Consider the following 27,871-nt stretch of genomic DNA (forward strand, 5'->3'; position numbering starts at 1 on the left):
AAAGTGGCCACCCGCAGTCAGTCCCCATCCTGGTTCTGATTTCTTCAGAGCCCTGACCACCACTGGAAATCATCTCATTTGTACACAGTAGTTATTTATCTTCTGTCTCTCTCCACAAAATGCTAGCTTCTTGAGGGCAGGGACCTTGTATGTCTTGCTCATAGTTGTGTCACGAGGCCTAGAATAATATATTTGTTCAGTGAATAAATGAATGAGTGAATGAATGGCATGCCAGCACTTCTGTGTCCCAGGCAGCCACAGTTTAAAGGTCACAGTGGGACAAAGGAATCCAAAATGAGAAGTGCATTGCACTGATGCTGGCATGAAAAAGCTTTTCAGTGCTTGTACTGGAGATGCCCGGCATTGGTTCTAGGGCAGGAAGGTCATGGTGACACCCGCATACTCACCCACCCAAGGGACACTCAGGCACTTGGTGGGTGGGAGCATGTCACATCTAGGTTAGGCACATGCACAGTTCCTACTGGAATTGGATCCTACCAGAAGCCTGGTGAGTGTTTTATGGAAAATGCAGGTCTAACTGACATCACGGACTCCATTCAGAGTAAAAAATTGGATGGAGATATTAGGACATCTGTCAGGCACCCCACATGGGAGCTGGAGTCTCTCAATGGGCAGAAACCAGCAAGATACCTTTATAAAGTGGAAGCAGGGAGAAAAAGAGAGTTGAAAACACCCCACACCCATCCTCACACCTAAATAACAATAACAAATATGAAATGAACACTCACTGTGCTCCTGGCGCTAACACTAAGTGCTCTACATGTCCTCACAGCAAACCTATCAGACAGGCACTATTATACCCTCCACATTACATAGAGGGAACTGAGGCTGAAAGAAGTCAAAAGCCTTGTTCATACGAGCAAGGAGGGGAGCCCAGATCTGAGCCTATGTCAATCTGACTCCAAAGCCCAGACTTTCTTCCCCCGAGAGACAGGGCCTCACTCTGTTGCACAGGCTGGAGTGCAGGGGCACGATCATAGCTCATTGCAACCTCCAACTCCTGCAACGCCCAGACTTTTAATGAGTATGCTACAGTTTGTCCCAAAAAATAAAGAATGCTCCTATCAGCTCTAAAGTTAAAAGTTGGAAAAGCTGGGCATCCTCTGCCACATGCAAGCTGTATGAACTTAAGAAGTAACCAAAGCTTTGCGATCATTACTTTCCTTACTCGTAAAATAATGAGTTGTTTCTGGGACTGAATGAGAACGCTTGTCAGGCACTTAGAATATGGTGCCTGGTGCAGAGTGGATTCTCGGTAAAATCAGCTATATTATTAGACAAGTCCATAGGCCCTGCATAATCTAGCAAAGTCATGACTGTTAGAGGCAGGGTAGGTAGGACAGTGGTCCAGAGGCAACCAGATGTGGGTGCAAATCTTAGATCTGTTCCACTTGCAGGACCTCAGGAAAATAATTTAACCACGCTGAGCCTCAGAGTCCTTATCTGTAACGGAGATAACACCAGCTACCTCATAGTTATGGTGAGATTGTGAGGACCTAATGAAATAATGCATGAAAAGTACTCAGGATAGTTCTGGGCACAAGGGAAGTGCTCAATAGACAACCGCTTCCATTAGCAGTTGTATAAACGATGCAGATGGAATTGCCACAACCCCTGGCCACTTTAGTCTAACTCAATTTGATAAATGTTCACTGAAGATCTGTCAGGGGCAAAGCACTGTCTCAAAAAAAAGAAGGAAAACACGATGTCCTTGGGCAGGTTGGCCAAACAACTGCTACTGAGATGGATCAGCAGGAGACAAGAAGGAGGTATGAATGAACAGGCAGACTGGGGTCTTGACGTACCAGGACTGAATATCAAGTTCGGGGATGGCCATTAATTCTGTGTACAAGAGGATGCTACTGAAGGTCTAAGCAGGCAAATGACATCATCCAACCTATGCTTTGGAAGAATTCCACCCTGTGCAGAGAATGGCTTACTGCCAGGAAAAATGGAGGCAAAGGATCAATGAGGAGGCTACTGCAGTTGTCCAGGCAAGAGTCCATGAGGGGTGACAGTGAACAGAAAGGTGGGCATGGATGCCAGTGTCATCCTAGAGGCACAACTTGGAGGACTTGGCAATTGATGGGATGGCGGGGGAGGTAGAAAAGAGTTTATGATGACTCAGTTCTCTTGCCTACAAGGGTAGGGAAGGTGGTAGTTTCTTACATAAAGGAAGCCAACACTAGCACCTAGTGGCTTACTGAGTGAGCGAGTGGGTCTGTCTGTGTTGGGAGGGAACAGAGGATGGCATGCTGAGAAACTGGTAAAACATCCTGGTGATGATGAACACAGAGCACAATGGGAGGAAGGCCATGGGGAAGTGAGAGAGAGTCAAGGAACTGAACGAGATCACCAGGAACCGACTAGAAAGAGAACTGAGGATGGAACCTTAGAGGATGGTGCGTGTGCATTTCAAGGGCCTGAAACAGAACGTGGAGGCCACAAAAGAGGCCTGAGAATGGCAGTTAGAGAGGCAGGAGGAAAACCAAGTGTTCATAATGCAGAAGAAAGTATAACACTTTCCAGAAGAAATGTGATCATTAATGGTATCGCATGGTAGAAACCACCGGATTTGGTGGTTGGGGGTAATCAGTGGCTTCTGAGACAGTCATTTCAGTAGCGTTGCAGGCACTGAATATAGGCTACTCTTTCAGGAAGTTTGTCAGAGAGAGGTCAAGAGATGGACAGCAAACAAAGCAGAGACAGCTAAGAGAAATTCACTTAGGCAAAGGAAGAGTTGCCAAACTGGCACAGAGCTCGGGAACATGTAGCGCTATTTAGTCAATGACTGTCTTCTTAAGGGATCCCAGGCAACCATGCAAATTAGCATGTGTAGGCCAGTAAAAAACACACTTGACAGATCTTCTGGAGCCTGATCTTCAGGATTGGGTTGGGATCGTCTGGATTAGATTTCCTAAAGGTATCTTTAAAGACGAATGAGAAGGCGGTAGAATGGCCCTGCCAGGGCTGCAAGGCAGGCACGCACAGTCTAAATAGAGAACAGAATAAGGCAAGGAGAACAAGCTGTGCTTGACTAAGAGAACGAAGAAATTGAATGAGCAAGAGGAGAGGAAAAAACCCAACACAACACACAGAGGCAAATGTTAAACATCTGATCCAGGTGACAGTGGAACGGAAACACCACAAGGCACTTGAGGGCCGTAACCACCAGGCAGAAGCTAGTTTAGCTTTTTGAACTTATTTAGGAAATATGACAGATGCATGCCAGGGAAGATGCTGCTATTATTGCTGATTATTTAAAAAACTCAAATCACAGACAAGACTCTTTCCAGTAGGGATCTGGGTGTCAAGCGCAACGACAAAGAGCCTTTGGCCGGATGTGGAAAGGAAAACCATTTTTAAGGAAAGATCCTCCAACCTCCAAGTATTTTAGTAAAAAGGAAATGAGACTAACTGGAGAGTTCAGGACATTTTCCACTAGAGCAAGCCATCTCAGGACAGACGGGGGGCAAATGAAGTATCAGACGTAGATTTCAGTAGATACATATCATGGAGTCATCAACAAATTGAGAGTTGCAGCCATAAAAATTATTTGGATCGAGTCACCAAATGCTTACTGAGCAACTTGTATGATGTGGTGGAGAATAAGGTCAACGTAGTTTCCTGTCCTCACTGAGTTTATGCTTTAACAAGAATCCTCGGGGAGAGAACATACATGTGTGGGTTTATGTAATATGTGCGGGCACACACACACAAACACACCAGGTAAGAGTGTCTGTTAATAGATGAGAAGAAGAAGAAATCAGAGAAATCCAAGAGCCATACAATCTACCTACTCAATAAACTCACAGAGACTGAAAACAAAACCCAGCACTCAGACCTGTCAGCTCTGATCCTGCCCTGCCCCAACATCATTGCCTGTCACTCCCCACAATGGGCCTCCACCTCTGACAAGCATGTCAACCTGCACACCCCACACAAATTTCCTAATTCCTCCTGCCTCTGGCATTTATACTTAGCAGCAGAGCATGTGGCTAAGAGACCCTGGAGCCACACTGCCTGGGTTCAAGTGGGCAGAGTGATAAGCTCATCCTTACACGGCACCGACTCTGCACCAGGCTTGGAACCACTCAGAGCTACATGACCTTAGGCAAGTTGCTTAATTTCTCTGTGCCTCAGTTTCCTCACATGTAAAATGAGAATGGTGGCGGTACCTTCCTCTTGGGCTGTTGTGCAATTTAAATGAGTTAATCTGTGTATAGTGCTTGGAACAGAGCCGGGTACAGAGTTGGTGCTCTGTAAGGATGAGCTGTTGTTATCACTCTGCCCACCTGAAATTCCCTCCACCTTCCTCTCCGGTGATCCAAATTCATTTTATTTTAAAAAGATGACCCAAACATTTTACTTTCCATTAGTATGCTTATAAGCCCAGTCCCACACACATGTTTACTGAGGGCCTACTGTGTCCTACGCTCCAGGAAAACCAGCTTGAATAAGAGCCGGCCGTGCCCTTGAGATCATCATCTACTTCAGAGGACGAGCAGACATTCCAAGGAAGATCACTGATGTAATTTAGCACGGGCATTACCCATGAAGTGTCCCACGATGGATTTTGCCCTACTCTCCTGACTCTCCTAAAGCAATGAGATGTCCAGTTTGTACAATGATATTCTGCAGCAAAGGTGTTTGCTTTGTGTTCTCTGGTTGTTGCAACATACCTGCTTTGACTTGCTCAACTTAGAATGGGAAGATACCCATTCTGAGATTGGACCTTCTAATTCTGTCCCCCAAGCCACTTCTCCCCACCCAGCACCTTTAACCAACAGGTATTTGGCAACCACATATTAACCTTCATGGTCGGTCAGGACATTTAAGCATCTCTGGCAGAAAATTCCCAAGGCTGGGGAGGCTGGGTTTCGGGTCCAGTAAGACTCTGGACTACCTAATTATAGCCAAGTCCATTCCATATCCTTCTGGCATGTACAAAAGGACACTACGCATACACAGACTAGAGTATTAGTAATAATAAAAACAGTAACAGTGAATGTTTATTGAGGTTTTTCCATGTGCCAAGTACTAGACCAAGTGTTTTTACGTTTTGTTTAAGGCTCCCAATAGTCCTAGGAGAAAGGTATCGCTGTTACCCCACTTTGCAGTTGAGGGAAACTAACATGCAAGAATCCCCAACAGAGCAAGGAAGTGGCACCAAAAACAGGTTCTCTGAAAATTTGGGAAGGCAATGGCAGCAGCCACTCTTTAATCCTCCACAGTGTTTGACTGGCTGGCTCCATTCTGCATTTTCAGATCCACCCAAAAGGAAAGAAAAAAGCCCTGAGTCAAAAGGAAGAAAGAGCCCCCTTCCTAAAAACCACCTACCCAGACACCACCATCCACAAAGTCCAGTCTCACCAAGATCCCACTGCCCACTCCTCTAAGATTTCCAACTTCTCCAAAAGCATACAACCGGCATGTGTAAAACTAACACAAAACACAAAACCAACTGTTTTTTACCTTCTAGAGTTTATACTGACAGTTTGCCGAAATGCACTGTTTCAACAAAAGCTGAAATGAGGCAGTACCTCAATCTAGGCAGGAGGAGGAAGGACCTGAAGAAATGTAGCCCATGCTGACAGGGGAGGGAAGAGAGCTGGGATCCGTTTTATTTTTAAACCTTTAACACATTAATTTCCGTTACTACCCTACTAATTCTAAATTACAAGCAAACAGAGGCTCAGAGGAACATGAGGCATTCAGAGCTTGGGGATTTGGTTTGGATTATTGTTGGCTTAAAAAGGAAAAGAGGCACCAGACAGATAATCTCCAAAACTTAACTTCATCATCTAGCTCCAAAGACAACCGAACCCAGTTCTCTAGAATCTCTCCTGCTCCCACCAACTCAAACTGCAAGAAACTCCCACTACGCCTCAGCCATTGAAATGCTGTGATCAAGATTCTTGCTAAACCTAAAACAATGATGCATTCAATGGCTGGCTTAAAAATAGTCTGGGGTCCCAAAATAAGGATCCAGAATTTAAATCACTTCTCACTGCCAAAGTCTTCATGAAAACTCCTCATTCATTCAGCTCCACTTCTGAACATTTCATTTGATTCAGTGGTAACAAATCTAGGGTCAATTTACCTAGCACAGTACAGCAGCATCTGCAATTTCGCCAGTGGTGTGAAGAATGAGTAACAGCCCAGGTAATCAATGTGCGTAAATAAAAACCTGGAATGCTGAAAACAGGGAGGAGAGAACAAGGAACTCAGGAAGAAATACAGGGTCGCTGGTGGCAAAGGTGGTACTCACCCCCAGAAAATGCCTCCCCACTCCAAATGAATTTTGTAACTATATGTCAATACAACTGCAGGAGCTAAGTAATTTCATCCTTGCATCTGTTTTACTGGATTTCTAATTAATCATAATCCAACACATCCAGGGTCACCTACATCCAACAGGTGGAGTGAATTTCTAAAATGACGCTGTACGTTTCACCCACAGGGCAGCCCACGGCAGAGTAACCAAGTCCAATGGCAACATCACATAACAAGATGAGAGATGAAAGAAAATCTTTCTGATTCCAACCCCAAATTGCCATGGAAAAGACATTAAAGTTTCCCAAAGATGGGAATACTCTGATGTCATCTTTCAGATAAGAAATATATGGTTTTATTTCATCGACCTTTTTTTTTTTTTTACAAGAGTCTTATTAAACAGTCTGTTGGGGCATGAACAGAAGCTCATTTTATGCTCTAGAGATATAGCTTAAACTACCAAAGGTGAAATAACAAATCTTCAAATACAGTAAGCAATATAAACACATTCCAGGGAAAGGATCACGAGTAAATTAAATCAACAAATATTTATCGTGTGCCTGGGCCTTAATGCTGAGATGCCCTGGTCAGAGAGTTCCCTTAACTGAGCTTTCTATGAGAAGCAGAAAGATGCAATTAGAGTCTTCCTGTAAAATAAGCAATTAATCACACACTGCTTCAGATTAATTGCAATGCCTAAGATCTTCCCCATCATTCTGCCTTTTCTCCTGAAATCTAACTCCCTCGAGTCCTTCCTGGTCTTTCAGATCACTGATTAACACCCTAAGCGAGATTTCGTTCTGATCCGACCGGCCAGCTACTAACCAGAACTCTGCACACCTCTCCTTCCAGTCCGATCTGTGACCTTCAGTGTGCTGTGTGTGTCAAGGTTACGCTGCCCACTAACCACGCATCCTTTAACATCAGGCCTCCACTTCTGCCCTGCCCTTTGATGCCAATGCAAAAGCTCCCAGCCCTGCCAGGCCATTTCAAATCCATCTGATGGCACATTCAACAGCTAGTTAGCTTTCTGCCCTCCTACCATCATCCAGCTTTGCTTTAGGGCTGGGGAGCAAATCAGCCGGAAAGACACTACCACACGCATCCAACACTACCAAAATCCAATCCGAATTTTAAACCGGGTCCCCAGGGAGGAAATAAAAAAGCCCACCTCAACATCTTTCGACATAAAAACCTCTCTCAAATTCAATCACAGCCCACAACACTATTTCATAGCAAATGCCCCATTGCCCACAGTAGTCTGATACCTTTTCAGGAACGTTACTGTCAAAATAGCACCCTTGGGGAGACACCATCCAAGAACCAACACAACATCCCTTCAAATCAATATCTGAGCTACAAGCACAACAAATCGGGAATAAACGCTGTCAAAGAGAAAATCAAATTCTGTTCATCTCCTAAGTGGGCAGAAACTAATTACCCCAAGAACCTCCAAGTGCAGGAGCCGGGGCGTCTGGGGAATAACACCGCCAGTCCAAGACCTTCCCGGGGAACTCTCTCCTCTGAAAACAGAATGTCATCATATCATGAGAGAATAAAGCAAGAAACTGAGCTCCCACATCCACAGAGGCCACTGCATTTAGCAGAAATTTCAGGAGGCTCCCAGAAGCTGGGACTCTGTAATACCAAGTACCATGCTAATGCATTTTTCAATAGCTTTTATAAGAATGGAGAAAGACCTACCAGGTCAAGAGGTTTACAACGATATTTCTATTTCCATTTTCTAGTCTCCTGGTTTGGTTTGTTGTTGTTTTTTTTTCCTCCCTGTGAAGCCCAGTTTCTGTGAATCAATGACTCGGCTACATCATACTCCCTCCTGGTGGCTCACAGTAACCGGGCTTTCTCTGGCCGCCAGCACTCTACCAGCTCAGAGAGGCTCAGCTGCCAGATCTCTGATCTTGCAGCATACTTGGAGAGCAGCCGAGCACCATCTCTCTGCTAGAGCTCTGGTTCAGCCACTTGCAGCTCAGTTAAACCCATCGGGAAACCTTTAGCTTACGAGACACGGTTTTTAGGATTCTTTCCACGCAGCCAAGACAGCAACCCCCATCCGCCCACTTGAGAGATAGATACATAGATGGATAAAGAGATGGACACCTCATCTTAACTCCTGCACATTTCTCCTTCGACCAAGGATCTGCACTGCTAAAAATCTCCCACTATCTCCTCCCCTCTAAAGAAGACCAAAGACTGAAAAACTAACCCAAAGTACCCAATTATGATGCCACGACAGGAACAGGTACCCTACACGCTGCAAAATGAGAATATTAACAGTCTGCCCTCCGCCCCCGAAAGCCCAAACAGGTAGAAGACTGCTTTTCAAATGCAGGCTGAATAGCAGCTTCCCTCCACTGCACTCCCCCCACCCCACCCCCTTCACCACCACCTCCGCCACTGCCACCAACACCTTTGGCTCTGTATGCCTTGCATCTATGCAGGTCCCTCAGAAAGTCAAATTTTCACTTACTCAGATCTACCAAGAATCCCCAGTGCCTTGCTGTACGAAAACCCCACAAACGGCAGTTCTTCGCCTGAGAAACCCGAGGGGCTCAGCTGGCACGAAGAGGATGAAACCCACGAATTCTTCTCTGGTTCATCAAAATTGGAGGTGTCATCGTCAGACTTGAGGGTGGGAACGAAGGGGGGAGGAGCTGGTTAAAGAAAAACAAGAAAGGGGGGGGAGAAAAAAAATTCAGCCCGGATTCAACACTGTTGCGGAGAAGATCAGATCGTCTTACTCCTTCGGCGCTGGCGATGGCACTGCAGCGCCTGCTTTCAATCTAGCCTGCTCGCGAAGGCAGACCCAGCCTCAGCCTCAGCCTCAGCTCCTACAGCAACAAGAGATTAACCCCTTCTCCGCCAACATGGCCACCAACCCGCAGACAGGCTGCCTTCCCGCCTGGGGTAAACTGAAGGATAAACTCAAACAGGTCATTTGGTCCAACGAGAGCACTTGGGGAACTCATTTGGGCAAGCCACTCAATCCCGATGTTTCCAGAAGGCTTCTACAGAGCATCTGCCTGCTTAGTGCCAGGATGCCGGATTACCTAAACCTATGTATGTATTCCCTATTCCAGACAGGTCTAAATTATTAATATTTGGCGCTAATCGCTGAAATAAGATGGAACTTCTACGTTTTGTGGATTAACCGGAATGAGAGGAAGAAAGGGGGTTTGTGAGGTTCTGAAACTCATGTTAAGATACCACTGCAGTCTAGTTCATTCATATCCGGACGAGTCTACTCCAAGATCTTATCAACCACTTTTTTTTTAGTTCATCATCCATCCTTCCCACCGCAATCATGCCCCCTGGATCCACTGCAGTTTAACCAGCATAATGAAACACCAGCCAAATAAAGTTCCTCCTGGTAATTTACGGTGGGAACGCGCGGCTGGACGTATGCGGCACGGTTCCTACCTCCTTACGGCATGACTCCTGGCCAGGGGTGTATTACATCCTCTTCACTTCCTGCTGACTTACTCAGCTCTCTCAGTCAGGGAGGTGGACACCCGTCCATCAGTCACCAGGAGGCTGCCCATCGTGGCAGGATCCTGGGAGTGTCGCTGGCCAGAAGCGTTACCATGGCTGTGGGCTGAGGCGTCCGTGGCACCGGCCGGGCGAGCCGAGCATCACATGCCCCGCAGTGCAGGCTGCATGCTGCTCCCTGCTCCTGCGTGCTCCGGCTGTAACCCCACCTGGCCGCCAATGCCGAGCAGCGTGAGTCACTGCTCGCCAGGGCTCGCTAGAGCTCCCCCTAGGACAGTTGTCACAGCCCTTCACAGCCCAGACCTCGTTTTTAACTCCTCGTTTTCTGGACAAAGCTGTGTGCCAGAGACACAGCAGACACGGTCTGCTTTCTGCTGACAGACTCCAAAAAAATCTGGCTGTTTCCAAAGTTCCCCAATGACGACAACATCCAAAGCGGCGCTGGGAAATAACAAGGGAGCGGTGAAGGGATGTGGAGGGGAGAAGAAATGAAGCCAGAGGTCTGGCTGCTCCCGGAAAGTGCAAAAGAACATTCTCAGAGCTTCAGGTGCGTTGAGATGAGGTAGGAGAGTGAAGAAGATCGAAAACGTAAAATGTGCACTACCAGAAAATTAACACCTCCAGCCTCTCAAGATAATTTAAATCTTCCCTGTTCATGTCAGAACCTACTTGCTTAATACTTTAAAAATTAGCTGATGGAAAGAAAAATTAGACTGAACGCTTCAGCCCACAACCGATGCATACTTCCATCAACATAGGCTCAATCCAATCTGATTTCAATTACCTAATATCTATATTAATAGCAAAAAAAAAAATTTAAAGAAAATTACATTTTATAAGGATCAAAAAGAGAAATTTTCCATCCCAACATAAGGAAACTCAGATAAAGACAGGAAATGTACGGAGAGAGATTTGCAGGTGATATTAATATGGAGGCAAAGCGGTTAAGGGCACATGCTCTGGAATCTGACTGAGTTCAAATCCCAGCTCCACCACGTGTCAGTTCTGTGACCCTGAAAAAGTTACTTAACCTCTCTGAACCTTAGTTTCAATATAGGAATAACTATCTCAAAGTGCTGTTGGGAGATTTAAATCATCTGTATAAAGTTTAGCACAGTTCTTAGCATGCAGTTACCACTCCACAAAGATTACCTACTATTATTGTTATTGCTCACGTGCAGTGCATGTTTATAACAGATCTTGCAGTTATTGAGGGCAGTGAGATACAGCAGCATCTGTATTGAATACCCTTCTTTCCTGTGCAAGACACAGACACGTCCAGGTGGATGTTTGTGTTAATCATATCATTTAATTCCTAGCAGAACTTTAATTCCCTTTCCACTATATAACTAATTTATCTTTAGAAGACCAAAATAGAATTCCATTTCTGAGTGAGGAATATGATTAATAGAGGGATACAAGCCACCCTCAGTGAAATAATTATGATTTTGAAATCTTGTACTATAAAATAAGATTTGTCTATAAAACTCCATCATGCTCAAAGCTAGCTTAATGTGGTCGAGATTAGGAAGATGGGCAGACAATCTTCAACTTAAAAGGAAGGAGAAGTCAATGTGAAATACACTACTAGCTGGTTGCAGATGAGATATTCACAGCACAGAGAAAAGTGAGGGATGTAAACCTCTAACTGGTAGTCAGTTAAATCGCACAGGAGAGTCTAAAAGAATGGCTTCTTAGGGCCACATTTCAGCAGAGGGGAAAAGCGACAGCCTCAAGCCAAAGAGAGGTAGGAAAACTGACTGGAAATATTCTGCCCTCTAGAAAGAAACAAGGATGCTCTCACCCTTGTCCAGGGCCCTTTAGCAGGAAAGAAATAAGGTGTCTAGTAAAAAACTGTAACATCAGGTAGGGTGTCTACATTTTCAGTATCCTGCTACAAATCGAGAAATTAGCATGAATACTGATCCAGGATCACAGAGCCCTGAGAGCACCGGCGGGTAGAAGTGGAGAAACAATTGCAGGGATACTTTCACGACCCAAGGATACAAACTATCACGAAGGGGTATCAGCAGACACAAGAAATGGGAGAATTAGCCCTCCAAAAACTGCAGCTAAAAGAACAATCTAAAATGTACCATAAAATAAATTCTAATTTATTATTAAGGTAAATGAGTAAAAATTCTCATCAAAGAACAAGACACTTTGAAAAAGGACCAACCACATTTGAAAGCAATCAAACAGAACTTCTGGTAATAAAACGTACTGTTATTGAATTTAAAGTTAAAAACTCGGCCGGGCGGTGGCTCACGCCTGTAATCCTAGCTCTCTGGGAGGCCGAGGCAGGCGGATTGTTTGAGCTCAGGAGTTCGAAACCAGCCTGAGCAAGAGCGAGACCCCGTCTCTACTAAAAACGAAAGAAATTAATTGAACAACTAAAAATATATAGAAAAAATTAGCCGGGCATGGTGGCACATGCCTGTAGTCCCAGCTACTCGGGAGGCTGAGGCAGAAGGATAGCTTGAGCCCAGGAGTTTGAGGTTGCTGTGAGCTAGGATGACGCCACGGCACTCTAGCCCAAACAACACAGTGAGACTCTGTCTCAAAAAATAAATAAATAAAAATAAAGTTAAAAACTCGCTGGATATGTTAGATGCCAGATTCAATCAAGCTGAAGGGAAACTTAGTGAACTAACAGTTAGATCTGAGGAAATCACACAGAACCTTGATACTCAAAGTGTGGTCTACACACTGGCGGCGTCGGCATCACCCAGGAGCTGGCCAGAAATGCAAAATCTCAGGCCTTGCCCCATACCCACTGAATCAGAACCTACATTCTCACAAGATCCTCAGATGATTCGTGGGGACGCTATATACAGTTCAATAAGTGTTTGTGTAGAATGAAACACACACTGACAAAGAGATGGAAAACATGAGAGGTCGGGACACAAAGACAGCATGAGAAGGTCCAATACACATCTAAAACAGGCACCAGAAAGAGCAGAAAACTACTTTAAAATCTGGACGCCACATTTTAAAAGGATTGTATAAAACCTGGTCAAGTCCAAAAACAACCACGTTATGTAGTACTCTAACTTGGGAGAGGGGTAATTCTCCTATTTTTTGTGCCTCATGTAAAATGTCTCTTTTTTCATCCTCATAAAATATAATATCTTTTGCTTTAAAAAAGATCACTGAAATCATATTAGTCTTGAGTCTATGTTGATGGAGGGACACATGGCACCCCAGCACACAGCGTGGTGCTAGGCACATAGTAGGTGCACAGTAAATATTTGCTGAGCAAATATGTCCTTAAATGTCTAGAAAATGAGTCTTGCAAAGAGAGCACCTAGCATAATATAGGCCACAAAGAAGATACTTAATGTTTGAACTAAATGAAGAGGTTTTAAAAGTCGAGATTGTTCTGTCTGAAAATTATGTTAATGAGTCCCTATATTCATATTTTCTGATACAGTATTATGAAATCATCAGCTCCCCCCATCTCCACATACCCACCACATGCACTAATGACAAATACGAAATCATATATTAAGATCTATTGTTCATTGATAAAAGTCACTAAGAAAATAGATGCAAAAACCTTTCCCTATATATTTTTTTAAATAAATCAGCTTGTTTGAGGTAACACTGGGGCACATTCTCCTTAGTGGCAGAGGCTATAGAAGTAATTTTATGAGGGCCCCTCCCCCAGTTATAAGATAGATGGTCGAACAAAGCTTTTGGAAACAAAGAGCTATTTTAAGAGCTGGAGTTAATTTCTCTTCTATAAATTCTCTCTCTTTCAATCCAATTCTCTCTTTCAATCCTAACAGTCATTACAAGCTTGCGGGGGGAGGGCGGGTGGATTTAGCATCTTCAAAAATACTCAAAAAACAGAAAACAAGGAAAGAAGAACCAAATGGATTTGTCCTCTTGGCCCCATTTCTTTCTATCATGCTCTACGGGGCTCCAGATACCACATTCCCACCTTTCATTTTTACTAATATCTAAAACAGTACCTAGCTGTCCTTATTCAATGTTTAATATCTATTTTGTTAAAGGAATGAATGAATAACAAGAACCTTAGCTATGGGATGATGTTTAAACCTAATGAGCTAATCTCTGCAACATGCCGCCTTAGGAAACCCAGGTATTGATGCCTCAGAGTACCCAATTTAGTCATGAAGAATTGGCATATTAAAAACAGGAGCCCAGTAAAACTCCTAAGACTTTTAATCATCACTATGGGTTACAGAAGTGGGAGATGAATAACAGCCAGCACTGTGTCATCAAGGATGAAGGCACATAAATAAATATTGTGTGATGATATAATGAATCAGGACCGTGCCTGGAACACAGTGGGCATTCACTAATATCAAATCAAAAACACTTGCAACTTCATTCTACCACGATGTTCCTCACTCCTTTGAGAAAATTTAATTGGCTAATTAGATGCTATGTTCAAATTTAAAGGAAGATTACCTAAAAAATCAGCTCTCTTCCAGTTGCTTAAAATCCAGGCACTAATGTAATCATACCACTGTATGAAGATAAAACTCTGAAATAAGTGAAGAGGAGGATATTTATGTCGTTTAGAGGTCAGGATGTAGGCGGGAAGAGCAGAGAGTACATGAACAGAGCAATGGCCTGTTTTGTCGATGGGGTTGCAGAGAGTTTTTGTGCATTCCTGCAGGAAAGTGTCACAGAGGGGACTGAATCTCAAGAGCTGGTTAAAAGGTATCTTCATGGGCTTGAGTGGGGAAGAGTGCTACTTTAGAAAAGCCCCAGAAGTTGCAGCAGTGGCCCAAGTGAGCTGTGGGTAATGAGGCTGGGGAGGAAGAGAAAGTGAAGTCTTGGCTGGAGCTTGTGGGGGGAACCCTGGATTGGATTCACAGACATAAAACCAGAGAGAGGTTTAGAGTGCCAGGTTGGTGTCAGTGTCGAGAGACAGATACAATCATTTCAATAGTGACGGCTAGAAGGGGTCGGTGCTAGAAACCTCTAAAGGACACGTCTACAATAGCCAGCATGACAAATTCTACACTAAGGACGTGATAATGGAAACAGAGAGGACATGGATTAACAGAAGACAGGCTTATAGTATTATGAGATTTTTATTTATTTATATATTTATTTATTTATATAGGTTTTCGTTCACAATTCCTGGCTCATGACTTTTGTTATAATATTGGGGTGCTTTAGGCCATAGACCTCAGAAAATGGAATCTGATTCTCCTACCTAAACCTTTCTCTCTCCAAGGCAGGAATCTTCCCTGCCTTTCTGTCTTGGAGCTGGCCATAAAGAAATTCTCTAACCTACCCTGTCTGATTGTAGCTCATAAGACCTCCGTTTCAGAACGAGTTCTGCCCCATGCCCTAGAGGAAAAAATGCTGCACACAGGGGCCAAGAAGAATCTGGACAGACAGGCCTTGCTGGGTTTCCCCACTCCATCTGTTAGTATTAGGCCATATTTTTTGTCCAATCACATTTCTACATGGTTGTCGATCATGCCTATCCAATAGTCTCCAAAAAAAGGATCGAGAGGACAGGGTTCAAGGAGCTTCCAGATAGCTGAACACAGGAAGGTTCCTGGAGGGTGGACTGCCCCTTGCCCCATGCCTCAAGCCCTATGTATCTCTTCATCTGTATGCTTCATAACATCCTTTATAATAAACCGGTAAACCTGAGTGTTTCCCTGAGTTCTGAGAGCCATTCTAGCAAATTAATCAAATTCAAAGACGAGGTCATAGGAACTCCAACTTCAACAGAGTCAGTCAGAAGTTCCAGAGGCCTGAACTTGCAGCTGGTGCCTGAAGGGAGGGGGTGAGGGGAGACGGTCTTGTGGGACTGAGCCCTGATCCTGTGGGATTAGATGCTGTCTCCAGATAGACAGTGTTGGAATTGAATTGGAGGACTCCCAGTGGGTATCTACTGCAAAACTGATTGCTTGCTTTGGTAGTAGGAACAAATCCCTACACATGTGGTCACAGAAGGCTTCTGAGGTAGTGACTGTTGTGGTGTGAGAGTAGAGGAAAAACAGTTTGAGTTCTACTGCATCTGGGCTATAGAAAGAAATTGCAAAATTTGACAAGTGATGCAAGAGCAGAGATTTTGATGGGAACTCTTATGGGAACAACCCTGACAGAAAAAGTTGCAAATGGAAAAGAAAAGATACCCAATATCGGAGGTCTCATGGGAATAAACCAAATAAGTTAGGAGATCAGCAAATAGAGCTGGCAATAAATATACATAAGTAATTGAGCCCATGAGAACAGATTACATTGCCTAGAGCCTCAGACAAGCCCCCTACTTTCTCTCCTCCCGGGAGGAAGCGGCCAGACATGACTCGTCCACACAACACATTGTATGAGAAGTTCAAAAAAAAAAAAAAAAAAAGCCAATTTGCAACAGACTTAAGTAAATAAAAAATTATCCCATCTCTTTGCCTCTCCAAAGAGTCATAAAAAGACTTTATGGTAACATTGATTTGGGCTGGTGATCAATTTTTACAGTGCTGTCTTCAAAGTAAATGACTAAGGAAATTGACGTTACTAAAGTATGCTTCAATCAATCAATCTAAACAATGCCAGGATATGGCTGCCAAAGTCTGCGTATCTAAGCAGATATTCTCCCTGGTGGCCAATCTCAATGGATCTCAATGGAGTTGCAAGCTCTGTCTGATGGCTGCTGTACCCAAAAGCCATATTCCTACAAGGAGGCTTAATATCCAGTTTTTGGTAATCAACTTATGTTTTCCCACAGATTTATACTTTCAGAGATTCTTTCATTTCTGGATTGCACTTTAACCAGACTTCTTAACATTTTAGTTTTGTTTTTTCCCTCTCAGTCTAGGTACTCAACAATCTGTGAAACACCGACATAGGCTGGAAATACCCAGAACTTTTCAAATTGTAACTAGTCATGACTGCATTTCTCTGCAAAGTTGGGTTTGGATATATGCAGTTTTTCACCTAGGTAGATCTCTCCTGGGATACATTTAAACAATATATCCCAGGAGAGACTCCTAGGGACTCCTAGGACCTGCTTGCTCTAGGCCTGGGCAACCTTCCCTTTTCGCACCTTCCTCATGAATTACCCACACCCAAACTAGATTAATTCTTTGCTGTCATCCGGATCTCCTTAGTGTCCTTTTCTCCAACATTGGAAAAATGTATTCTTTATTTTTTTTTTGAGACAGAATCTCACCCTATCACCCCAGCTAGAGTGCAGTGGCATCATCATAGCTCACTCCAACCTCAAACTCCTGGGCTCAAGTAATCCTCCTGCCTCAGCCTTCTCAGTAGCTGGGACTATAGGCATGTGCCACCATGCCCTAATTTTTTTCTATTTTTGGTAGAGACAGGGTCTCACTCTTGCTCAGGCTGGTCTCGAACTCCTGACCTCAAGTGATCTCGACCTCCCAGAGTGCTAGGACTACACGCGTGAGCCACCATACCTGGATTTATTCTTAAATTTTTATTATGGAAATTTTCACACGCACCAAAATGGTAAGGGAGTAAAATGAACTCCCGCACACCATCACCCAGCCTCAACAACTAGCAACTCCCACTCTTATTTCATCTCACCCCATTCCTATTATTTGCCTACTTGTTAATTATTAAAAGCAAACCCCAGACATGGTATCAGTTCACCCATAGTTACTGCAGTAGGTACCTCTAACACAGGGTTCCTCACCTGTGGCACTATTGACATTTAGGATTGGGGAATTCTTCGTTGGGGGCAGGGGGCTATCATGTGTATTATAGGGCATTTAACAGCATCCCTGGCCTCTACTCACTAGATGCCAATAGCATCCCCAAGTCATGACAATCAAAAATGTCTCCAGAGATTGCCAAATGTCCCCTTGGGGGGCAAAAACACTCCTAGTTGATAACCACTGCACTAACAGGTAAGGACTTTCTTTAGAAACATAACCACAATACCCTCACTACCCCCAATAAAATTAACAATAACTCCTTAACATCATCTAATACCATGCCTGTGTTTGATCTTCTCCAGTTGTCCTTCAAAATGTCTCTTTATAATTGGTTTCTTTGAATCAGGATCCAATCCAGGTCCACACAATGATTTGGTTGATATGCCTCTTTTAAACTATAACACTGTTCCTCTGCTTTTATTTTGGAATGCCATGTATTGGTTTAAAAAACTGGATCATGCATCCTCATAATTTCCCACATTCTAGACCTAGCTGATTGTATCTTTGTGGCATCATTTAACACATTTCTCTTTCCCCTGTGTTTCTTACAAATTGACAGTTAAATCCAGGGCCTTCCAGACTTTCATGTACAATTCTTTTGGCAAGAGTACTGCCCAGCACGTGCTGTCTACTTACTATTGCATGACGTTGGGGCACAGAATGTCTGCCCATCTCTTTCCTTGTGATGTTAGGAATGATCCATGGGCTCTGTTATCAGCCTGATTTCCTCCACCATGAAGTTCCCTCCAATCTTTCACCTAATGGTTTCAGCAGTCATTGATGATCATTCATTGTCGAGAGCCATCATTTCATCAAAGGCTGCAGAATGGTGGTTTTCTAATTCCATCATTCCTTTTATATTTACTAGCACATCAACGATTTGGTTACCCTGGCATGCCATTCAAATAGGAAGGCAGGATAAATGCTTGGTTCTTTCCTATTTTTAGCAACATTGAGAGTGATGAGGTGGGGCCCTGGCAACCTCCAGGAGGGACCAATGAGGTTTCTTTTTCAGTATCATTATGAACTCCTGAATTTTTATGTATTTGATGTATTCCGAGCCACTGCAATCTTTTTCATGCTTAAATTGTGCCATCTTAGGCCAGTGGAAGCCCCTCTATCAGATATTCTTGCCAGCAAAAGTCAAATCAGAACCTATTTTAGCCTTTGGAGCTGTCTACCAGTTTGCAAGGGCTGGAACAAGAAATACAAAAACACCATCACCACCACCCCCTGCTACTAGGGGGCAAAGAGACAAATCCAGAATGTGAAAGATATTCTAAAGGACAATGACCTAGCTTCTTCACCAAGTCAATGGCATGAATATATGTATGAATGTTCCAAATTTTTTAATTTATAAAAATCTAAGCCTATCTCCACAGCTGACTACATTCTAACACATGAGTGACTTTAAACCCAACTGTTGCAGTGTTGTCAAGGATATGGAGGAAGATCTCTTCTACACTGTGGGTGGGAAATGTAAAATGGTACAACCACTTTGGAAAAGTTTGATAGTTTCTTAAAAAGTTAAACATATGCATGGTATATGATCTAGCCATTCCTCTTCTAGATACCCAGAAGAAATGAGTGCACAGGTCCATAGACTCATACACAAATGTTAAAAGCAACTTTATTTCAAATAGTCAAAAACTGTAAACAATCAGAATGTTCACCAGCAGGTGACTGGATAAACAAAGTGTGATATATCCATACAATGGAACACTACTCATCAATTAAAAGAAATGAACTACACAGATGCAGCAAGGGTGAATCTCAGAGTAATTCTTTGAGTGTAAGAAGCCAGACAAAGTCAGTACATATTATAAGAGTCAACTGATATAAAGTTTAGAAAATACAAATTAAGCTACAGTGACAAGAAGCAAATCAGTCACTGCCTGGGAACAAAGGAAGGGATGGGGAGGAGTGGAAGGGACAGAGGAAACTTTTGGGGGTGATGTTCATCATCTTGAGTCTAGTGACGATTTCACAGGGGTATATACAAATGCCAAAGCTTATCAAACTGTACATGTGGCTTATTATGTCTAGTATTCCTCAATCAAGTTGTTTCCAGCTCCTGGGAAGGGAGCTATTTTATCCCCAATCCTTCTCTGGTCTAAGGAGCTCAGGTCCTTGCACTCCATCGTAGAAGTGGTGAATAAACGCATCTAGTCTCACCCTTTACTGACTCTTTCCATAAGGAAGGAGGGGCCAGTCTGACTCATCAGATCTGGACATTCATCTGGTCGTGTTTTACTAAAACACAGGGTTACTGTGCCTCGAAAGTAAGAGCCAAGCCCAACACTTCCTCTTTCACCGCCTCCATCCAGACCCAGCAGGCGCCCAGCCAACCGACTGCCCTCGGTCTCCTTACTGCCATCAGGCCCCTGTGGCAAGGCCACCTTGTCCATGAAAGAAGGCCACCAATCCTCTCTGTCTGGTGGGATGGGCAAACTGACCAGAGCCCTGCATCAAAGGTTATCAAGCGCTCGCCTAGCCAAGAATAAAGTGGGTGTTTTGCTTCCTCTCTGGCTATCTGCTCTTTGTGAGTGTCCGTTATAAGTCAGAATTTTGAAGGACAGGAAGGGTGGTCTTGGATCCCAAACTGCCAAAGCCGTGGTTTAATGTTCCCTCATCGGGGATTGACAGAGTTGATGGCATTTATTTTCTCTGAAATGAGACACCGGAAATTATTTCCAAACCCTCAGTCATGAACCACCTGGGCCTCCTACTCTTTGTCCTTAGGCTTTCATCTCTTTTGACTCCTGCCAACCGCCTTCTTTAGTTCTCTCCAAACCTCACCCTCAGAAAATGAGCATAAATGCAATCACCACACTTCATAGAATTGATTAGAAAGTTGGCTGCTGAATACAGTCCCAGATGTTTAATATCATTTTGAATCTTTGGCCAAATCATTCCCATGTTTGCTTAGTTGTAAAAGGTTTTCCTGCAAGTGAGAATGTAAGGGTTGAAGGCTCCAATTTATGGGCTCTTCAACAAACCTACTGTTTCCCATCTTCCCCCAAGAAAGGCATTAATTTATCTCATTTGGAACTGATTTACCAAACCAGAATTTGGCATCGCCCTGTTGGCTTGCTCTAAGAGGCACAGCAGGAAGCAGTTCTACGGAAACCGCCAGTGCGTGTACAGAAGGGATGAGGTCCGCCATGTCACAGGGGGCGTCTCATTTATGGGAACCCCAAAAGTTAAATTCCGCAGGGCTCAGTATTCAGAAAACGGGGTCTTTTCTGAGCAAAGGATTCTGGACTTTTTTCTTATGGGACAGAGGCTGTTCATACTGTAACTTATAATTGTTCACATTCTCCCTTTTGCTTTGGCCACTAGGTGACCAAGAGTCCCAAATCATTCTTCCTCTGGCGACTTAACAAGGAACGTCTTTGTTTTTACTTATAACCCTGGCTTTATTTCCCTGCCCTGATACTCCTTTCATCTAGAGTTCTACATTTCTTAATTTTTATCTTTCTAATACTGCAATTATTTCTAGAATAAGTTGCCTCAATTTATCTTGGAATAAAGTAAAATGTTCCATATTTTTCACCTCTCTGGATGTAGCTTCTAAATTCAGACTAGAGGAGAAGAATTCTATAATTCTAATTCATAAGCATTTAGCTCTTTTGTAGCCTATTTTCTCTTATCGATAATTTACCCTCTAAAAACAGAACAGCCCCCAAGAGACATGTAAATATTCACCTGCATATCCCATAAGAGATACTAAGATCTACTGACTACGTCTCTTCATTATTCATTTTTTGTTTAAGCAGGTGGCCCCAATGTGCTCCTCAACTAGTGATTTGAATTTCTGCCATCACTACTATAGGATCCCCCCTCTCCACCCTTCTCCTCCACCATACTGGTACCCCAAACAGGCCCAGCTCCTCTTCCTCATTTCCCCTGCCCCTGAAGTGACTGGGTGTCCAACAGGGAGATACACTTAAAGGCCAACCAAGCCAACAGAGAAGTACTTCTACTAGCCTCCTCGAACTAGCTTAGAAAACAAAACATGGGCTGAGCGTGGTAGCTCATACCTGTAATCCTAGCACTCTGGGAGGCCAAGGTGGGAGGACTGCTTGAGCTCAGGAGTTCTAGACCAGCCTGAGCAAGACCCCATCTCTACCAAAAATAGAAAAAATTAGCCAGGCATGGTGGCATGCACCTGTAGTCCCAGCTTCTCAGGAGGCTGAGGCAGGAGGATCGCACGAGACCAGAAGTCTGAGGTTACATGAGGTCTGATGATGCCACTGCACTCTTACCCAGGATAACAGAGCGACACTCTGTCTCAAGTGATAGAATCCCAAAAACAAGACCTTAAAAAGGCCCAAAATAAATGAACACATACATACACACAAAATGCACAAGCCGTTAAGACAAAGAAAGGAAGAACACTAAAATAAACGAATGGCAAATTGATGTTAAAACCATAAATGCTCTCATTTGGGAGGAAGAGAGAGCACCGCTTTCAGAAACCGACTGCGGGGTGGCAAATTCAAAGGCTAAACATGGCAGGGCCTTCTAATGACTTCTCCTTCATTTATTTCAGTGACACAGGAAAATAACCTGACAATAAAGACTCCTGGATTCTTGGGAGGCAGCATAAAGATGTTAAAAGGATAAGGCTATGCTAGTGTTTATATTAACACAGAATATTCTGGAAAGTTATACAAGAAACTGACACTAGTGGCTCACTTGAGGGAAAGAGATTGGGCATGGCGTGGGAGGGAGATATTTTTTACTGTGTAACCTTCTGTATCACATGAATTTTTTTACCATGGACTGTCCTATGTTTTCAAATAAATAAAAGCAAAGAAAACCTGGAGTCAGGGAAACCCTAGTTTGATTCCTGCCACTGTCAACTTCTGGCTCCACGACCTTCACCAAGGGGCTCATCTCCAGGCTACAGCATCCTCATCTGTGTTGTGAGACTATTTATAGTACCTGCCCCACAGGGGTTTGGGGAAGGAATAAATGGTGAATAGGCATAAGGTACTTCGCAGAGCCCCTGGCACATAGTAGGTGCTCGATAAATGGCATGGTAATATAATACATGAATAAATTGTTAATTAAGAACACTTAATCCATCCTTAATAAAAAGTAAATATGAGAAAAATAATAAAGTGGGAGACGGGGGAGGCAAGAAAATTCCTTTTTGCTATCTGAAGGCACAGATTAGGTCAACCACCATCTTGAAGGATATGAAGGATGTGTAAAGTCTATCTGAGAGAAAAGCTTTAAATTCCTCAAAGCAGGGCCTAAAACCCAGCCATTTTAAGACATTCCATTCACTTATGGGAGTGCTGAGCTAAAAAGCAGCCTCCCCTCACCCTGCTCCGAGAAGATAAAATGAGGAAGGACCACAAACATAAGCAAGAAACTCCAAGGCTGCCAGATATAATTTCCTCCTCTTGCAGAGCTTCGCAAACTCTAACGTGCACAGGAATCATCTGGGGACCTTATTAAAATGCAGCTTCTGTCTTAGCAGGCCCAAGTCTCTGCATCTCTAACGAGCTCCCAGGTGATGGTGAGCTGCCAGTCCACGGACCACACTCTGAGTAGCAAGGCCCGACTGTCCCCAGGTAACAGTTCTGCTGTTTCTTAGCAATGGCAGTGTTGAGGGATTCAGATCACTGTAATGTTCTCTCCCCTGGTAACCATCTGGCCAATTCTTCTAACTCAATGGTTCTAAGCTGAAGTTGGCTGTGAACCCCAAGGGACACTGGGCTATGTCTGGAGACATTTTTGGTTGTTGCAACTGCAGAGGGGGAGGGTGCTACTTTATCTATGGGTATAGGCCAGGAATGCTGGTAAACACCCTGCACTTCACACAGCAGCCCCACCACCAAGAATTAACTGGCCCCAAATGTCAACAGTGCCAAAGTTGAGAAACCCTGTTCTACATCAACAGAAAACAGGGCATATCCTGAGTCTTCTCAACTCATCCTGCCACTCAAAGTCCCAATTTTAGAAGTGAGCCATCAATCCAGGCTAGATCTGAGATTCAGGGAGGATAACAGGTTAGCAGGATCCTGCATGTGGGGAAGGAATCACGAGGTCACAGTCTATGGTCTGTGTTTTGTTTAAAACCAAGCATATGCAGTTCGGTAAACGAGTGGTGGATCTGCAAGCATTCAACTTCCTACCATTGTGAGGTACAGTAATTTAACAGGACCACAGCCCTATTCAAGGAAAAGACCAGTCAGGATTTTAGACTCTAAGCTCCATGAAGGCAGGGCCATATCCAAATTTGCCCATCAACAGAGCCACAGCACCTAGTGGCACTCAGCACATTATAAATACTCATAAATAAAAATGAATCTTGACACTTCAAAAATTACTGCAATTCCGAATAGTCTTAAATAGACCCAGAAATTAAACCACTCTCCAGTGTGACATGGTTTATTATTTGCCATCATCACAAACACTGTTACTAAGAACAATTACTTATGCTAAGGCACACATGCTATTGTAGAAAGCATGGGCTTTGGAATCACACAGACCTCAACCCAAACCCAGACTCTCTCACTCACTTGTCATATGACCTTGGACAAGTTACCACAGTATTCACATCTATAAAATGGGTATAATAATCATTACATTTGACAGAACAGTTTTGAAGTAATATAGTGTGACATACTTGAACACCTGGTGGTTGGCATACAATAGGTGTCTCCTAAACAGTATTTCCTAGCATACTAAAGAACTAGAATAGAAAACCCAGGGAGTTATGTGGTCCTTATTTCTACACACAAAAATACGTAAGAATTTCTCCTGACATTAGACAGGCATAGAATCCCTCTCCTTTAAACCAAAGGCTGTCATCCCTCAGGTTTATTAAACGACCACAACATCACACACCAGAGGTTTCATTACAGCCATCCAGGGCTGGGTAGCAAATAACCATCAGCCACAGAAAAAAAAAAAAAAAGACAAATATTTCAAAGGGGAACATCTCACTGCATAATCAGCAATGGGAACACCACCAAGACAGCACCATATCACAGTGAAATGTACTCTCTGCTAACAAATGCTGAGGACTTGAAAAATCAGAAAAATTTTGCAAGAATTATATCTTTTGAACAACTCAAGAGAAATAGCCTGTGTCCTAAGTAACGGACAATAAAAATGATCTACACTATTAGCCATAACTGTTCCAGGAAATAATCCATAATCACTTCTCGCATCATGTGTTTCTCACTGTTCAGACATGGCAGTACTGGATGAAAGGTTCAAGTGTCCTGGTTCCGTTGGCATCATTATGTCTTAGGGAAGATATTTTAGGAAACGTGACAGAAGAGACCACCAGACGGCCCAAGTTTCCCAATGACGGGAGCAGGTACACAACACCATAATCTGAAAGCTATGAAAGAAGGGCTCTCGGATTGTTTGAGCTCAGGAGTTCGAAACCAGCCTGAGCAAGAGCGAGACCCCGTCTCTACTAAAAATAGAAAAATTAATTGGACAACTAAAAATATATAGAAAAAATTAGCCAGGCATGGTGGCGCATGCCTGTAGTCCCAGCTACTTGGGAGGCTAAGGCAGTAGGATCGCTTGAGCCCAGGAGTGTGAGGTTGCCGTGAGCTAGGCTGACGCCACGGCACTCACTCTAGCCCGGGCAACAGAGTGAGACTCTGTCTCAAAAAAAAAAAAAAAAAAAAAAAAAAAAGGGCTCTGATTGGCTTCAGCTTTCCAAAAGTCCAGAAAAATCAGGCTGCATGCAACCAGAATCCAGCCCGGCATCTGAACCATCACCAAAATTACACAGCCCAGAGCAGCTGATACAGTAAAGAAACCCCCTACTGAAACTTGGAAAGCAGCCTGGAAATCATAATAATAATAAATAAGCAGTTGAAAACCCAACCTTGTGTGAGGCTGGGAATGAAATGTCAGAATAATGGGTGCCTGGTGACCCATGAACATGGCAGTAACTCACCACAGAGCTTTTGACGTGCTGGGAGGATAAGTATCCCTGAGCTGGGTCAGATGCCTGGTTCAGGGGGTGCTGCCCACGGCAGCCCCAAGAGGCAGGACCCAGGAGGGAACAGAAGCTCCATGTGACCTCAGTGTCAAAGCCAAGGCATGTCCTAGTTTCTCTCAGTAGCTACTCTCAGTTCTGTCATTCATAAATTTGCTCAGACCCTTCTTAAACTGCATTTATATATCCTGCCAGGACCACCTCTTGAGACAATGAGTTTTAGAAGATTATTACCTGCTGTGTTAAGCAGTACTTCCTTTCATTGGTTACAACAAGAAAAAGAAGAATTAGGGGTGAAACAGCAGAGAGGCTAATGTTGCTTTCATCAAGGGACAATCTCTTGTTGTGGAAAGCGGAAATATTCAACAGCCTGGAAACCACAAGGCATTTAAGCAGCAACCATGAACTTGGGAAACTTAATGACTTCAAGTGTTTTGGTTGATGAAAGTCACTCAAAATGTGTTTATGAAAAACAGGACTGGACAAAGGCATAATTTATGTTAGAGTTACCTAGTTAGAAAATAGCTCAAATGGCAAGAAGTCCAGCAATGTTTTCAATCATAAAACTCTGAGTTGATTGCAAATATGCAGGGATCAGAGGTTGGTGTAAAACAGGAAAATCTGCTAGGAGACGCTGAAATTAATACCATGCCTCTCTGCATAGTCAGGAAAGCCACAGAACCACCAGGAAAAGGCACTACCACCCTCAGTGGGCATGAAGATCCTACCCACTGGTTGAGCTACACTAAGTATCTAAGCTAGGACTCGTCCCATCAAATCCAACACCCTAATTGCAATATGGTACCCTGGATTGACTCCTGGAACAAAAAAGAGACATGAATGGGAAAACCGGCAAAATTTGAAAAAAGTCTTAAGTTAACAGTAATGCACCAATATTAATCTTAGTTTTGACAAATGTGACACAGTTATGTAAGAGGATAACATTAGGGAAATCTACATGAAAGGTACACAGGGACTCTCCATACTACCTTTGAAACTGCTGCACAAATCTATTAGGTTATTAAGTATGAAATGTCCGATTTCCTGAAGTACTAGATTTGACAGTTGATATCACTGACATTTCACTTTGACACTTCTTGGTTTTTTTTTTTATTGTGAAGTTACTTCACAATAAATGTACAGTTTGGCTTCTGATTATCTTTCACATTTTTTTAGAGCAATTTTTGTGAAACCATGGATAAGTCAAAAATGCGTGTTATTTTTGAATATGAGTTCTGTCATGGAACCAATGCAGCACAGACAGCTCAAAATATCAATGAAGTGTTTGGGAAGGATGTGGCTAATGAACGCACACAGCACATCAATGGTTTGAGAAGTTCCATTCTGGTGATTTTAATCTTGAAAATGAAACCTGGTCAATCTATCACAGTGGATGTCTATTGCAACCAACTGGACAAAATGATGAGGATGCTTGCAATTAAGTAGCCGAGATTGGTCAATAGAGATAGGCCAATCCTCCTGCAAGACCATGCGTCGCACAAACATCACTGCTCAAACTACAGAAGCTGGACTTGGAAACTCTGTCATCCACTGTATTCACTAGACCTTGCACCAACTGACTACCACTTCTTCCAGGCTTTGGACCGCTTCTTACAAGGAAAAATATTCAATCCTCAACAACCTGTGGAAAACACCTTTTGCAATTTTATCGCCACTCGCTCTCCAGGCTTCTTCACTGGTAGCATAAACAAGCTACCATTAAGATGGCAAAACTGTGTTTATGGTTTAGGCGCATACTTTAATTAATCATACTTCTTCTTGTTTGAGATATAATAAATTACACTTTGATTCGAAATCGGACATTTCATATTTAATGATCTAATACTAATATTTCAAAATAAAAGGTTTATTAACAAGCTACCATTAAGATGGCAAAACTGTGTTTATGGTTTAGGCGCATACTTTAATTAATCATACTTCTTCTTGTTTGTAATATAATAAATTACACTTTGCTACCTTTGCTTTTATTAAACAAAGCCACTGCTGAAAATGTTTTGAAGGTCAAAATGCAGACAATTATTTTTTCTCAGCCAAAGAATACATGACATACCACGTTTTTATAAGATCCCTTACATTATCCCTTAATCATAAATGATTCTAAATTTTTACCTCAAAAATAAATTTCTGCCCTATGTTACTGCTGTATTCTGTTATAATATTAAAGTTAAGTATGATTTCTTAGTACTCCTTTCATTTTGCTTTAATGATATTACTAAGTGGAATATGGTGAGAATAAACATAAACTCTCAAAATGTATTTTCAGGGATAAATAGGACTTTACATCATTAAAAGAATCATTCAATTCTTTTTTGTTTGTTCATTTATTTGTTTTAGATCTTGTTCTATTGCCCTGGCTAGAGTTCAGTGGCATCATCATAGCTCACTG

At 43.0% G+C, this 27,871-nt stretch overlaps 1 protein-coding gene across 1 annotated transcript in view; it reads right to left on the minus strand.

Annotated features, from left to right (window-relative positions):
• Window positions 1-27,871, minus strand: part of CIT (citron rho-interacting serine/threonine kinase) — a 201,664-nt gene that overhangs the window by 104,836 nt on the left and 68,957 nt on the right. Inside the window, exon 10 of the mRNA XM_012650158.1 lies at window positions 8,786-8,969. Coding sequence (XP_012505612.1) covers window positions 8,786-8,969 — 184 coding nt within the window. The remainder of the gene's footprint in view (window positions 1-8,785; window positions 8,970-27,871) is intronic.

This window comes from Propithecus coquereli, unplaced genomic scaffold, assembly GCF_000956105.1.
Source record: "Propithecus coquereli isolate 6110/MARCELLA unplaced genomic scaffold, Pcoq_1.0 Scaffold314, whole genome shotgun sequence".
Lineage (NCBI taxonomy): Eukaryota > Metazoa > Chordata > Mammalia > Primates > Indriidae > Propithecus > Propithecus coquereli.